This window comes from Saimiri boliviensis, chromosome 20 (genome assembly GCF_048565385.1).
Source record: "Saimiri boliviensis isolate mSaiBol1 chromosome 20, mSaiBol1.pri, whole genome shotgun sequence".
In the NCBI taxonomy this organism is placed as follows: Eukaryota; Metazoa; Chordata; class Mammalia; order Primates; family Cebidae; genus Saimiri; species Saimiri boliviensis.
This window is the reverse complement of record NC_133468.1, coordinates 33,283,600-33,297,389: the sequence shown is the minus strand read 5'-3', so window position 1 is coordinate 33,297,389 and position 13,790 is coordinate 33,283,600. Positions and strand designations below refer to the sequence as shown.

General features: G+C 56.2%; 1 protein-coding gene across 2 annotated transcripts in view; it reads left to right on the top strand.

The window, feature by feature from the left end:
• Positions 1-13,790, top strand: part of LOC101038563 (ras GTPase-activating protein 4) — a 43,711-nt gene that overhangs the window by 14,835 nt on the left and 15,086 nt on the right. For both annotated transcript variants that reach the window (XM_074390583.1, XM_003934136.4), the window contains exons 6-16: positions 1,629-1,710; positions 3,630-3,761; positions 4,035-4,129; positions 7,334-7,451; positions 7,676-7,826; positions 8,086-8,150; positions 9,232-9,344; positions 9,544-9,736; positions 9,952-10,089; positions 10,657-10,801; positions 11,020-11,189. In XM_074390583.1, coding sequence (XP_074246684.1) covers positions 1,629-1,710; positions 3,630-3,761; positions 4,035-4,129; positions 7,334-7,451; positions 7,676-7,826; positions 8,086-8,150; positions 9,232-9,344; positions 9,544-9,736; positions 9,952-10,089; positions 10,657-10,801; positions 11,020-11,189 — 1,402 coding nt within the window. The remainder of the gene's footprint in view (positions 1-1,628; positions 1,711-3,629; positions 3,762-4,034; positions 4,130-7,333; positions 7,452-7,675; positions 7,827-8,085; positions 8,151-9,231; positions 9,345-9,543; positions 9,737-9,951; positions 10,090-10,656; positions 10,802-11,019; positions 11,190-13,790) is intronic.

The following is a 13,790-nucleotide window of genomic DNA, read 5'->3' as shown; positions in this document are numbered from 1 at the left end:
AGCATAGCGCACTACAGCCCAGAACTCCTGGGTTCAAGTGATCCTCCCATCTCAGCCTCCCGAGTAGCTGAGACTACAGGCACACGCCACCACGCCCCACTTCCATAAAGAGTTCTAAGTGGGGGATATTGGCAGGGTGCAGTGGCTCATGCCAGTAATCCCAGTGCTTTGGGAAGCAGAGGTGGAAGGATCTCTTAAGGCCAGGAGTTTGAGACCAGCCTGGGCAACATAGCAAGATCCTGTCTCTACAAAAAAAAAAAAAAAAATTAAAAATAAGCCAGGCGTGGTAGTGCACACCTATAGTCCCAGCTACTTGGGAGGCTGAGGTAGGAGGATCGCTTGAGTCCAGGAGGTGGAGGCTGCAGTGAGCTATGAGTGTACCACTGCACTCCAGCCTGGGCAACAGAGCAAGACCCTGTCTCAAAAAAAGAAAAAAAAAGGCAGGGGAGCTGAGCATGATGGCTCACTCCTGTAATCTCAGCACTTTGGGAGGTCGAGGTAGGTGGATCACCTGAGGTCAGGAGTTTGAGACCAGCCTGGCCAACCTGGTGAAACCTGTCTCTACTAAAAATACAAAAATTAGCCAGGCGTGGTGGTGGGCAGCTGGAATCCCAGCTACCCGGAAGGCTGAGGCAGGAGAACCACTTGTAACTGGGAGGCGGAGGTTGCAATGAGCCAAGATTACCCCATTGCACTCCATCCAGCCTGAGTGACAGACAGAGACTCCGTCTCAAAAAAAGAAAAAAACAGGCCGGGCGCGGTGGCTCAAGCCTCTAATCCCAGCACTTTGGGAGGCTGAGGCGGGTGGATCACGAGGTCAAGAGATCGAGACCATCCCGGTCAACATGGTGAAACCCCGTCTCGACTAAAAATACAAAACATTAGCTGGGCATGGTGGCGCGTGCCTGTAATCCCAGCTACTCAGGAGGCTGAGGCAGGAGAATTGCCTGACCCCAGGAGGCGGAGGTTGCGGTGAGCCGAGATCGCGCCATTGCACTCCAGCCTGGGTAACAAGAGCGAAACTCCGTCTCAAAAAAAAAAAAAAAAGAAAAAAGAAAAAAACAAAAGCTGGGGTAGTGTGACTAGACTTGGGCTGTGTGAAGACCCGTCTGTGGAGAGAGGAACAGGCTGCTTATCAGGGCTGCACCTCACCCCTCCGCCAAGTAGGGCAACAGGACTGGGGCGGGTTTTCCGGAAGCGCACTCTCTCCCTAAACCTGAGCTCAGTAGCGATTCGCTTTTCCATTTTCCTGATGAGCAAACGAGGCTCAGGGAAGCCCTGGGAACAGAGGGCCAGGCACATGGCCCCAGCGGTTCCCCGGCAGCAGTCACACCCGGCCACCTGGAAACCCCCTCAGAGCAAGGTGCAGCCAGTGGCCTGCAGCTGCCTGGTAGGAAGGAGCCACGGCCTCCACCTTGGGGGACTCTTGGCCACATGGGTGACCGTGGGGAGGTGGCTATGGGAACAGGGCCCAGGAAGGGGAGAGGCTCACTGTCCACAGTCAGCTTGCCAGGAACGGAATGTGCCCAGGCCTTTTGGCCCGTTGTGGTTACATAATGGTGGTGACAAGTGGGGGAGGGGGGCTCAGGGGACAAGTAGATGATCCTGTCTTCCTCCACCCCCACCAGGGATCTGGCCCCGAAGGACCGCAATGGCGCATCTGACCCCTTCGTCCGAGTGCGCTACAAGGGCCGGACACAGGAGACCTCGGTGAGGAGGCCAGAGGGCAGGGAAGGGCAGGAGGCTCGGGGACCTGCCAGCCACGCCCCCATTGCTCACCTCACCACCGGCTCACCGTCACCTGGGGGAACAGATTGGGAGCCACAGTCTTACGGAGGAGACCCAGGGAAGCGGGCGACCTGTCTAAGGGGACATAATAGGTCCCAGCCCCTCTGGCACCAACTCCTCTCACTCCTGGCCATGCTGAGGGGTAAGGAGGGGATTGAGACAGCTGGAGTGGCATTATCTGGGAACACCCACGCTGCCTTCCCCACCCACAGGAAACATCCAGGGTCAGGGTGCGGGGCGGGCTCATTTCTGGGCAGGAAAGCACCAAGGTCTGGCTTCTCAGTGGAGTCGCGACTGTTTTTGTTTTGTGTTTTGTGGGTTTTTTTTTTTTTTTTTTTTTTTTTTTTTTTTTTTTTTTTTTTTGAGGCTGAGTCCTGCTCTGTCACCCAGGCTGGAGTGCAGTGGCAAGATCACGGCTCACTGCAGCCTCTGCCTCCCGGGTTCAAGCAATTATCCTGCCTCAGCCTCCTGAGTCGCTAGAATTACAGGCACACGCCACCACACCCGGCTAATTTTCTGTATTTTTGGTAGAGATGGGGTTTCACCATGTTAGGCTGGCCTCAACCTCCTGGCCTCAAGTGATCCTCCCTCCTTGGCCTCCCAAAGTGCTGGGATTACAGGCATGAGGCACCTCGCCCGGCCCTGTGTTTTTTGTTTGTTTGTTTTAATTTTTTGTTTCCATAGGTTATTGGAGAGCAAGTGGTGTTTGGTTACATGAGTAAGTTCTTCAGTGGTGATTTCTGAGATTTTGGTGCACCCGTCCCCTGCACACTACACACTGCACTCAGTCTGTAGCCTTTTATTCCTCACCCCTCCACCGTTTCCCCCGAAGTCCACCGTGTCACTCTTATGCCTTCGCATCCTCATGGCTTAGCTCCCACTTACGAGTGAGAACACACGATGTTTCGTTTTCCGTTCCTGAGTGACTTCACTTGGAATAATAGTCTCCAGTTCCATCCAGGTTGCTGTGAATGCCATTAATTCATTCCTTTTTTTTTTTTTTTTTTTTTTTGAGATGGGAGTTTCGCTCTTGTTACCCAGGCTGAAGTGCAATGGCGCGATCTCGGCTCACCGCAACCTCCGCCTCCTGGGTTCAGGCAATTCTCCTGCCTCAGCCTCCTGAGTAGCTGGGATTACAGGCACACGCCACCATGCCCAGCTGACTTTTTTTTGTATTTTTAGTAGAGACGGGGTTTCACCATGTCGACCAGGATGGTCTCGAACTCTCGACCTCGTGATCCACCCGCCTCGGCCTCCCAAAGTGCTGGGATTACAGGCTTGAGCCACCGCGCCCGGCTAATTCATTCCTTTTTTATGACCGAGTAGTATCCCATCATATAGATGTATATATACCGTGGTTTCTTTATCCACTTGTTGATTGATGAGGATTTGAGTTGGTTTCACATTTTTGCAACTGCAAATCATTCTGTTATAAACATGCACATGTAAATATCTTTTTCATATTCGTGTCTTTTCCTCTGGGTGGGGAGATACCCAGTAGTGGGACTGCTGAATGAAATAGTAGTTCTACTTTCAGTTACTTAAGGAATCTCCACACGGTTTTCCATCTAATTCACATTCCCACCAGCAGTGCGGAAGTGTTCCCTGCACACCTCATCCACACAGTCACGACTGTTTTGCTGTGTGGCCTTGGATACGTCTCTTCCTCACCCTGGGCCTCAATTCTTCCCATCTGAGAAACATGTGGGAGCCTGGACATGACATTGTAACCCCTGATGCGGCAGAGCCTCCAAGGCGAGGAGGCTGCGGGGACAGGGGACTCCCCAGCCTGGGGAGTCCGGTGGCATCAGCCTAACCCCCTCCCACCCCGCTCTGGGCAGATCGTGAAGAAGTCATGCTACCCACGCTGGAATGAGACGTTTGAGTTTGAGCTGGAAGAGGGGGCCGCAGAGGCGCTGTGTGTGGAGGCCTGGGACTGGGATCTTGTCAGCCGAAACGACTTCCTGGGCAAAGTGAGCACCCCTCCCTCCAGGCTGCACCTGGCTCCATTGCAGCCACCCCACACTCAGAGATCCCCCTCCAGCTTCCCCAGAGAGGGATACTCAGGCAGTGCCTGGGACTACCCACCCCCCACGCTCCCCACCCCGTCTACCAGAACCAGCAACTTCTCCCCACAGCCACTGGCGCTCAGGGACCCTTGGAGGACCCTCCCCACTAAGAACAGTCGTTGGCAAGGAGGAGACCCAAGTGTCCCAGCTCCAGGAGGACTTCCACTGTATCCCCAGGTGGTGATCGATGTCCAGAGACTGTGGGCGGCCCAGCAGGAGGAGGGCTGGTTCCGGCTGCAGCCCGACCAGTCCAAGAGCCGGCGGCGTGACGAGTAAGTGCGAGGGGCTGGGCAGGGCTGAGAGGGGAACTGGCTCCAGGCAGGCAGGGCAGGTGGGCTGCTCAGGGGTGAGAGGTCAGCAGACGCAGGTCCAGGGTTCCCTCAGCCCCTGCCCACCAGGCCAGCATCCTTCTCAATCCAGGCTGGGCTCCACCTTCCCACAGTCCCACACTCAACTCCATCTTTTTTTTTTCTTTTTTCTTTTTTGAGACAGAGTCTTGCTCTGTTGCCCAGGCTGGAGTGCAATGGCGCAATCTCTGCTCACTGCAACCTCCAGTGATTCTCCTGCTTCAGCCTCCCTATTAGCTGGGATTACAGGTGGCCACCACCATGCCCGGCTAATTTTTATATTTTTAGTAGAGACAAGGTTTCACCATGTTGGCCAGGCTGGTTTCAAACTCTTGACCTCAAGTGATCCACCTGTCTCGGCCTCCCAAAGTGCTGGGATTACAGGCGTGAGCCACCACACCTGGCCAGCTCTGTCTTCTTAGCTCACAGGTTACACAGGTCTCCTGCTTTCTGCCTTCTGGAAGTTTGTAAAACAAGTGCTCAGACACTTTTTCTTTGAATTTCCCTGCAGACTTCAGACCAGGGTTCAAGTCTCCAGGGTCCGTGTCCCTGAGCCACAGCTCTAATTCCCTCCCCAGGATTCTCCAGGAGTATGGTTTCCAGATAAAAGACAGGACACCCTTGGCCAGGAGCGGTGGCTCATGCCTGTAATCCCAGCTCTTTGGGCGGCCGAGGTGGGAGGATCCCTTGAGGCCAGGAGTTTGAGACCAGCCTGGGCAAGAAAGTGACACTTCGTCTCTACGAAGAAATTAAAAAATTAGCTGGGCATGGTGGTACATTCCTGTGGTTCTAGCTACCCAGGGCATTGAGGCGGGAGGATTGCTTGCACCCAGAAGGTGGAGGCTACCGTGAGCTATGATCACTTCTGCCCTTCAGCCTGGGTGACAGAGCAAGACCCTGTTTCAAAAAAAAAAAAAAAAAGGCCGGGCACAGTGGCTCACGTCTGTAATCCCAGCACTTGGGGAGGGTGGCTCACGTGAGGTCAGGAGTTCAAGACCAGCCTGGCCAACATGGTGAAACCCCGTCTCTACTAAAAATACAAAAATTAGCAGGGTGTGGTGGCAGGTGTCTGTAATCCCAGCTATTTGGGAGGTTGAAGAAGGAGAATCAGTTCAACCCAGGAGGCAGAGGTTGCAGTGAGCAGAAATCACGCTGCTGCACTCTAGCTGGGTGACAGAGCAAGACTCAGTCTCCAAAAAAAAAAAGACTATGTTCTATTTGAGACATACCTATACAAAAAATATTCAAATTTAGGCAAGGCACGTGGTGGCTCATGCCTGTAATTTCAGCACTTTAGGAGGCCAAGGCAGGAGGATCACTTGAGCCCAGGAGTTCAAGACCAGCCTGGGCAACATAGCAAGACCCCATCTCTAAAAAAATGGTTAATAAGTAAATAAAATATTCACATTTAACTGAATGTCTTGGGTTGTCATTTTGCTAAATTTGGCAGCCTGTCTAGGAAGCCCTCATCTCACAAATGACAACAGCGAGGTTTGCTGTGACCCCCACAGTTCTCGATGGTTCAGCTTTGTGTCCCTGTGGAAGGTCCCAGATCCCTCTTTCCCCCATTCCCATTCTTAACAGGGTAGTGGCAGGTGGTCGGCTGCATGTCAGCACCGAGGCATTTCCATAGAGCCAACCGAGGCCCATCTTCTTTTTTTCTTTTTTTTTGAGACGGAGTTTCACTCTTGTTACCCAGGCTGGAGTGCAATGGCGCGATCTTGGCTCACCGCAACCTCCGCCTCCTGGGTTCAGGCAATTCTCCTGCCTCAGCCTCCTGAGTAGCTGGGATTACAGGCACGTGCCACCACGCCCAGCTAGTTTTTTGTATTTTTAGTAGAGACGGGGTTTCACCATGTTGACCAGGATGGTCTCGATCTCTCAACCTCGTGATCCACCCGCCTCGGCCTCCCAAAGTGCTGAGATTACAGGGCTTGAGCCACCGCGCCCGGCCTTTTTTTTTTTTTTTTTTTTTTTTGAGACAGAGTCAGGCTGGAGTACGGTGGTGCAATCTTGGCTCACTGCAACCTGTGCTTCCCGGGTTGAAGTGATTCTCCTGCCTCACCTCAGTCTCCCAAGTAGCTGGGATTACAGGCACCTGCCACCACACCTGGCTACTTTTTTTTCTTTTCTTTTCTTTTCTTTTTGAGACGGAGTTTTGCTCTTGTCACCCAGGCTGGAGTGCAGTGGCGCGATCTTGGCTCACCACAACCTCCACCTCCCGGGTTCAAGTGATTCTTCTGCCTCAGCCTCCAGAGTAGTTGGGATTACAGGCATATGCCACCACATGCAGCTAATTTTGTATTTTTAGTAGAGACAGGGTTTCCCCATGTTGGCCAGGCTGGTCTCGGACTCCCAACCTCAGATGATCCGCCCGCCTAAGCCTCCCAAAGTGCTGGGATTACAGGCATGAGCCACTGTGCCAGGCCATTTTTGAACTTTTTAAAGTAGAAACGAGGCTTTGCCATGTCGGCCAGGCTGGTCTCGAACTCCTGAGCGCAAGTGATCCGCCCGTCTTGGCCTCCCAAAGTGCCGGGATTACAGGTGTGAGCCACCGCGCCAGGCTCAGGGACCCTTCTTAACACTTACACTGTGCAGGAGGCTTGTGCTGAGCAGGGGTAGTGGAGACCTTAGAGGATGTCATGCCTTGGTTCACACCCGCCCCTGTTCTGACCTTCCCTACCAGAACAGGGAAGTTTGGAAGCTGGATCTAATGTGGCCAGTTGCTGCTGAACCAGCTCGAGCCTCAGTTTCCCTGTTAGGTTGTTATGAGGGTCAGGGATTTGCTTCCGCTGTAAAGTGCACACATGCCTGTGCCATCATCTGGGAGTGTACAGATTCAAGGCTGGGAGCCCCACATACCCAAGCTTGGAGGCGGCAGGGAGCCAGACAGACCTCGAAGACAGAGAGAGGTGCCATGAATGCAGAGGCAGGAAGGGCTTTCCAGAAAGAGAACATAAATGGCCGGGCAGAGCCTGGGAGGCAGAGCTGTGCAGGGCACCCAGATGGAGGGCATGAGCAGAGAGACGGGAGGCTGGGCCCAAGGGAGAAAGACGGGAGGCCATGGGAGGGGTGTGGCCCAGGGCGGCCTGGGTCCCCGGTGGAGAGGTCACAGGCTGCCCATTCCAGGGGCAACCTGGGCTCCTTGCAGCTGGAGGTGCGGCTGCGGGATGAGACGGTGCTGCCCTCCAGCTGCTACCAGCCGCTGGTGCAGCTGCTGTGCCATGAGGTGAAGCTGGGCATGCAGGTGAGGGGGCCCCGGGGCAGCTGGGAGGGTCCGGCGACCGTAGGCTTAAGCCCTGTCCTAAACACATTCTGCAGAACAGAAAACTGAGGTCTCGGGATGTAAGGAGCTGGCCAGTGCCCAGAGCCCCGTCCCGAGCTACCCCTTGGGAAAGCACCCTCCTTCTCCGGGGTACCCTGAGGTTCTCAGAGGGAAGGGTTCGGGATCCCCCGTGCCTCTCCCTGCAGGGCCCGGGGCAGCTGATCCCACTCATCGAGGAGACAACTAGCACCGAGTGTCGCCAGGACGTGGCCACCAACCTGCTCAAGCTCTTCCTGGGGCAGGGGCTGGCCAAGGACTTCCTGGATCTGCTCTTCCAGCTGGAGCTGAGTCGCACCAGTGAGGCCTGGGAGGGAGCTGGGCCCAGCGGACTGGGAGGTGGCGGTGGGGAGGGGATCCTTGTGCAGGAGGCAGATGGGAGACAGGAGGGAAGCAAGGGACAGAGCCAAGGGCCGAGGTGGGACAGTGGGCTGGGAGGTGGCGAGGAGGCCCTTTATTGAGGGACCAGCTTAGGTCCCCCAGCCGCAAGGTCCTCTGCCCTCGCCCTACCCCGAAAGCTTTATCCCAGCCCCCTACCCACTGGGACCTCTGTTTGTAGGTGAGGCCAACACCCTGTTCCGGAGCAACTCCCTGGCCTCAAAGTCCATGGAGTCCTTTCTGAAGGTGAGATTGCCCGCGATACTGTCCTGATCTTACAGATGACGGCAGCGAGGTTCAGAGAGACCGACGGAAGGGCTGCAGCTTCCACTCCAGGGCTCTATCTCTGTTTTCGGAGCGCTCGAAGGTTAAGAATGTGGCCCAGCCAAGGACAGTGGTGTGCGCCTGTAGTCCCAGCTACTCGGGAGGCTGAGGCTGGAGGATCACTTGAGTCCAGGAGTTCTGGGCGGTAGCGCGCTATGCCGATTGGGTGTCCGCACTAAGTTCGGCATCAATATGGTGACCTCCCGGGAGCGGGGGCCACCAGGTTGCCTAAGGAGGGGTGAACTGGCCCAGGTCAGAAACGGAGCAGGTCAAAACTCCCGTGCTGATCAGTAGTGGGATCGCGCCTGTGGATAGCCACTGCACTCCAGCCTGGGCAACATAGCAAGACTGTCTCTAAAAAAGGAGAGAGAGAGAGAGAGAGAGATAGAAAAGAATGTGGCAGGGTGCAGTGGCCCACACCTGTAATCTCAGCACTTTGGGAGGCTGAGTCAGGTGGATCACTTGAGGTCAGGAGTTTGAGACCAGCCTGCCAACCTGGTGAAACCCCGTCTCTACTAAAAATGCAAAAATTAGCCTGGTGTGGTGGTGGGCTCCTGTTATCCCAGCTACTGGGGAGGCTGAGGCAGGAGAATCGCTTGAACCAGGAGACAGAGGTTGCAGTGAGCTCACGCCACTGCACTCCAGCCTGAGCCACAGAGCGAGACTGCATCTCTCCCCCAAAAAAGTGTGTGTATGTGTGTGTGTGTTTAAATTTTAAATTAGAGACAGTTTCACTGTGTTGCCCAGGCTAGTCCCAAACTCCTGGTCTCAAGTGATCCTCCTGCCTTGGCCTCCCAAAGTGCTGGGATTACAAGGGCTAAGAATTCCATTCATTAATTTACTCACTCATTCATGGATAAGCAGTTTTCCCTGCATGTGTACCTGGCCTCCTCCTGGGTGGATACAGCAGGCAGATGGTGCAGAGGCGGCTGTTCTGGAGAGAGTGGGCAGGTTGAGTGGGATGGGGAGAGATGGGACCAATGTGACCCGTGGTGGTCCCCAGGTGGCCGGGATGCGGTACCTGCACAGCGTCCTGGGCCCCATCATCAACAAGGTGTTTGAGGAGAAGAAGTACGTGGAGCTGGACCCCAGCAAAGTGGAAGTCAAGGATGTAGGGTGAGGCCGGGGTTAATGGGGGGGGGCGTGCAGTGGTGGCCGGGTGGGATCAGGCCCTCTCTGCACGTCTGTTTGTGGCTCTGCCCACCGGTATATTGCCCCCTGTGTCCGCGTCCCGGCTGCTGCGAGAGCCACTGCCCCTGTCGTGGCCCTGGCACTGACCGCGACCCCCTCTGCCGCCCCGCCCCGTCCCATGCAGGTGCTCTGGGCTGCACCGCCCGCAGACCGAGGCCGAAGTGCTGGAGCAGAGCGCGCACACGCTGCGCGCCCACCTGGGGGCGCTGCTGAGCGCCCTCTGCCGCTCGGTTCGCGCGTGCCCAGCCGTGGTGCGCGCCACCTTCCGCCAGCTCTTCCGGCGCGTGCGCGAGCGCTTCCCTGGCGCCCAGCACGAGGTGCGCCCCCCACCCGCCGGGCTGGGCTGGGCCGGGCTGGACTCGGCTGGGGCGGGGGGCGAAGAGCGGTAGCGAACCGCGGAGCGGAGCGCTGGGGAAGGGCGGGGAGGCGGTATCCCGGGGAGGATCAGGGACTGAGCCTAAGGCGGGGGCTGCCCAGCGCCCAGGCCTGGGAGACCCCAGCCCGCGCTCTCCCGCAACCCCCCCCCCCCCAGAATGTGCCGTTCATCGCCGTCACCAGCTTCCTGTGCCTGCGCTTCTTCTCTCCCGCCATCATGTCGCCCAAGCTCTTCCACCTGCGGGAGCGCCACGCGGACGCCCGCACCAGCCGCACCCTGCTGCTGCTGGCCAAGGTGCGGGCCTTGCGGCCACGGGCGGGATGCGCAGCTGGCTGTCTCACCGGGGCCCTGGCCCGGACTGCTGTGTGTTCCCTACCGGCTCCGTCGAGGCCACTGGCAGGCCCACGTGGGCATTGCACTTCACAGTTTGCAAAGCCTTCCTGTGGCCACCTTGTCCGAGCCCCGTTTCATGGATAAGGGGACAGGCCTTCGAGGGATCGGAGGTTGCCAAGGCCGCCCAGCCTGTCCGTGGTGAACCGGGGGACCTTCCAACCTGGGTCTCCTTACTCCCAGGCTGCACCTGTCTGCCCGGCACCGGGGTGGGGTACCCAGTGAGTGTAGCAGCGGCTATTAAGCCTGCAGAAGGCGGCCCAAGTGGTCTCAGTTATCGTAAGGCATCAAACTCTGCGATCCACTCCTCCCTGATCCCTTGTGGAGCTGGAGAGGGGGGCCCCGTGGGCATGGCCTCTGTCGCCTCTGCCTCATCTCTACAGCCGAGTAGCAACGACTTGGGGGGTGGGAGGGGTGCAGTGGCTAGGCCCCTGACCCAGCAGAGCCTGGCCCTTCTGCTGTCACCTCCAGGCAGTCCAGAATGTGGGCAACATGGACGCGCCGGCTTCCAGGGCCAAGGAGGCTTGGATGGAGCCGCTGCAGCCCACTGTGCGCCAGGGCGTGGCACAGCTGAAGGACTTCATCACCAAGCTCGTGGACATCGAGGAAAAGGACGGTGAGGAAAAAGACGGTCTACAGCACAAGACAACCCCGAAGCCCACGGCCCCGCCTACCTCTGCCCACCTGTCACCCAGCTCACCACCCGCTGCTGATTTTTGCCCCGCCCTTGAGCCCCAGGGCCCCGCCCACTGCCTGCTGGTCACATTTGCACCGCCCCCTGGTTCCGCTCTCATTCACTGGGCTCTCGATTCCCCTCCCTCCCTGGCCTGGCAGAGCTGGACCTGCAGCGGACGCTGAGTTTGCAAGCGCCACCTGTGAAGGAGGGGCCGCTCTTCATCCACAGAACCAAGGGAAAGGGCCCCCTCATGTCCTCCTCCTTCAAGAAGCTCTACTTCTCCCTCACCAGCGAGGCCCTCAGCTTCGCCAAGACGCCCAGCTCCAAGGTGGGTAAGGAGGGAGGCCAGCAAGTGGGGCTCTGAAAAGTTATGGCACCCTAGAGGTACCTGCGCCCTTCCTTGGAGCCCGTCTGAGGTCCCCGAGGGTCAGAGAAGAAAGCCAGGTGTGTGGCATCTGTACTGCTTGTCAGAACCTAGGAGGGCCAGGCACGGGTGGCTCACTCCTGTAATCCCAGCACTTTAGGAGGCTAAGGTGGGTGGATCACTCGAGGTCAGGAGTTCGAGACCAGCCTGGCCAACATAGTGAAACCCCGACTCTACTAAAAAATGCGAAAATTAGTCAGGTGTGGTGATGGGTGCCTGTAGTCCCAGCTACTGGGGAGGCTGAGGTACAGGAATCACTTGAACCAGGGAGGCAGAGGTTGCAGTGAGCCAAGATCAGGCCGCTGCATTCCAGCCTGGGCAACAGAGCAAGACTCTGTCTTAAAAAAAAAAAAAAAAAAAAAAAAAAGAAGACGATGATCTGACCAGGTTGTTGAGGGTTAGATGAGATGATCTCCCTAAGGGTCCTGAAGCCCCAGGTCCTGGCAGGTAGTACTGTTTAGGCAAATGGTATTATTAAAGATAGTACATTCCCTAGGCTACTAGGTGAGGAGGAGGTTAGGGCAACCAGGGGAGGCTTCCTGGAAGAGGCAGGAATATAGAAGCAGGGAATCTTGGTATGGGAAGGGATCTCAAAGATCATACTTTATCCGTGGACCTGGTGACCCCTTGATGTACACCTGCCCAGTCATGCAGGATAGTCATGGGGACAGTCTGCCAGGAATACCCAGCCTAGCCCTAAGCAGGTGAGCATGGGCTGGGGTAGGTGAAGGAGCTCATCACCCATTCTGTTCTCAAAGAGCCAGATCAGGGCTCCCAGCAGACAATGGGTCCACCCCTTCCTACCATAGACCTCTTGGATTATTATTCTTCTTTTGAGACAGGGTCTTGCTCTGTCGCCCAGGCTCTAGTGCAGTGGTATGATCATAGCTGACTGCAGCCTTGAACTCCTGGGCTTAAGCAATCTTCCTGCCTCAGCCTCCCAAGTAGCTGGGGCTGCAGGCACGTGCCACCAAGCCAGGCTAATTTTCTTTGCGAGTCTTGTTTTATTGCCCAGGCTGGTCTCAAACTCCTGGCCTCAAGCAGTCCTCCCACCCCAGCCTCCCAAAGCACTCAGGTGATGATGACACATCCGCCAGGGTTGAAAGATTTGGCTCCATAAGCATCATTTAATGCTGGTTCCCATTTTTGTCTGCTGTCAATCTTTGATAGCCAGTCAGATGGCCTGTCATTCTGAGACAGTTGGGGCCGCTGTTGTGATTTCTACCCTGAGCAGGGCTTCCTCTTGTTTGGCCTCTGCCCCAAGCAGGGAAGACAGCAGAAAGCACTCAGGTTTGAGACCAGCCTGGGCAGCACAGAGAGACCCTATTGCTACAAAAAACATTTAACAAATTTGCTGAGCATAGTGGCATGCACCTGCAGTCTCAGCTACTCAGGAGACTGAGACAGGAAGTCCGCTTGAGCCCAGGAGTTTGAAGCTGCGGTGAGCTATGATTGCACCACTGCCCTGCAGCCTGGGTGACAGAGTGAGACCCTGTATCTTTTTTTTTTTTTTTTTTTTTTTGAGACGGAGTTTCGACCTTGTTACCCAGGCTGGAGTGCAATGGCGCGATCTCGGCTCACCGCAACCTCCGCCTCCTGGGCTCAGGCAATTCTCCTGCCTCAGCCTCCTGAGTAGCTGGGATTACAGGCACGTGCCACCATGCCCAGCTAATTTTTTTGCACTTTAATTAGTAGAGACGGGGTTTCACCATGTTGACCAGGATGGTCTCGATCTCTTGACCTCGTGATCCACCCGCCTCGGCCTCCCAAAGTGCTGGGCTTACAGGCTTGAGCCACCGCACCCGGCGCGAGACCCTGTATCTTTAAAAAAAAAAAGAAGAAGAAGAAGAAGGGGGGCAAGGTGGCACGCGCCTGTAGTCCCAGCTACTCGGGAGGCTGAGGTGGGAGGATCCCTTGAGCCCAGGAGTCCTGGGCTGTAGTGCGCTATGCCGATCGGGTGTCCGCACTACGTTTGGCACCAATATGGTGACCTCCCAGGAGCGGGGGACCACCAGGTTGCCTAAGAAGGGGTGAACCGGCCCAGGTAGGAAACAGAGCAGGTCAAAACTCCCGTGCTGATCAGTAGTGGGATCGAGCCTGTGAATAGCCACTGCACTTCAGCCTGGGCAACATAGTGAGACCCCGTCTCTTTAAAAAAAAAAAAAGAAAGAAAGAAAGAAAGAAAAGGAGCCAGTAATGGAGGCTGGGAGTGGAGATTCAGCATTAGTGGGTTGGGGGCCTTTTCAGGACATGTGTATTTTAGATTCTGAGCTTCCCATCAGATTTGATCATGGCAGGAGGAAGGTAAGAAAGGAGGGGACAGGGGATGGGATATGGGACTTTTAGAGCCTGAGACTACAAAAGCAAGTTGGAAAATTACTAAATGCGAAGTCACACAGTGTTGGCCGCGGCTGGCATGACTTTGCAGCCCAGGGAATGCTGGCTGTTTAGACACTACCCCAAAGCTCACACCCCCCGGGCCTGCTGGGAGCACCCCTGAGAGGC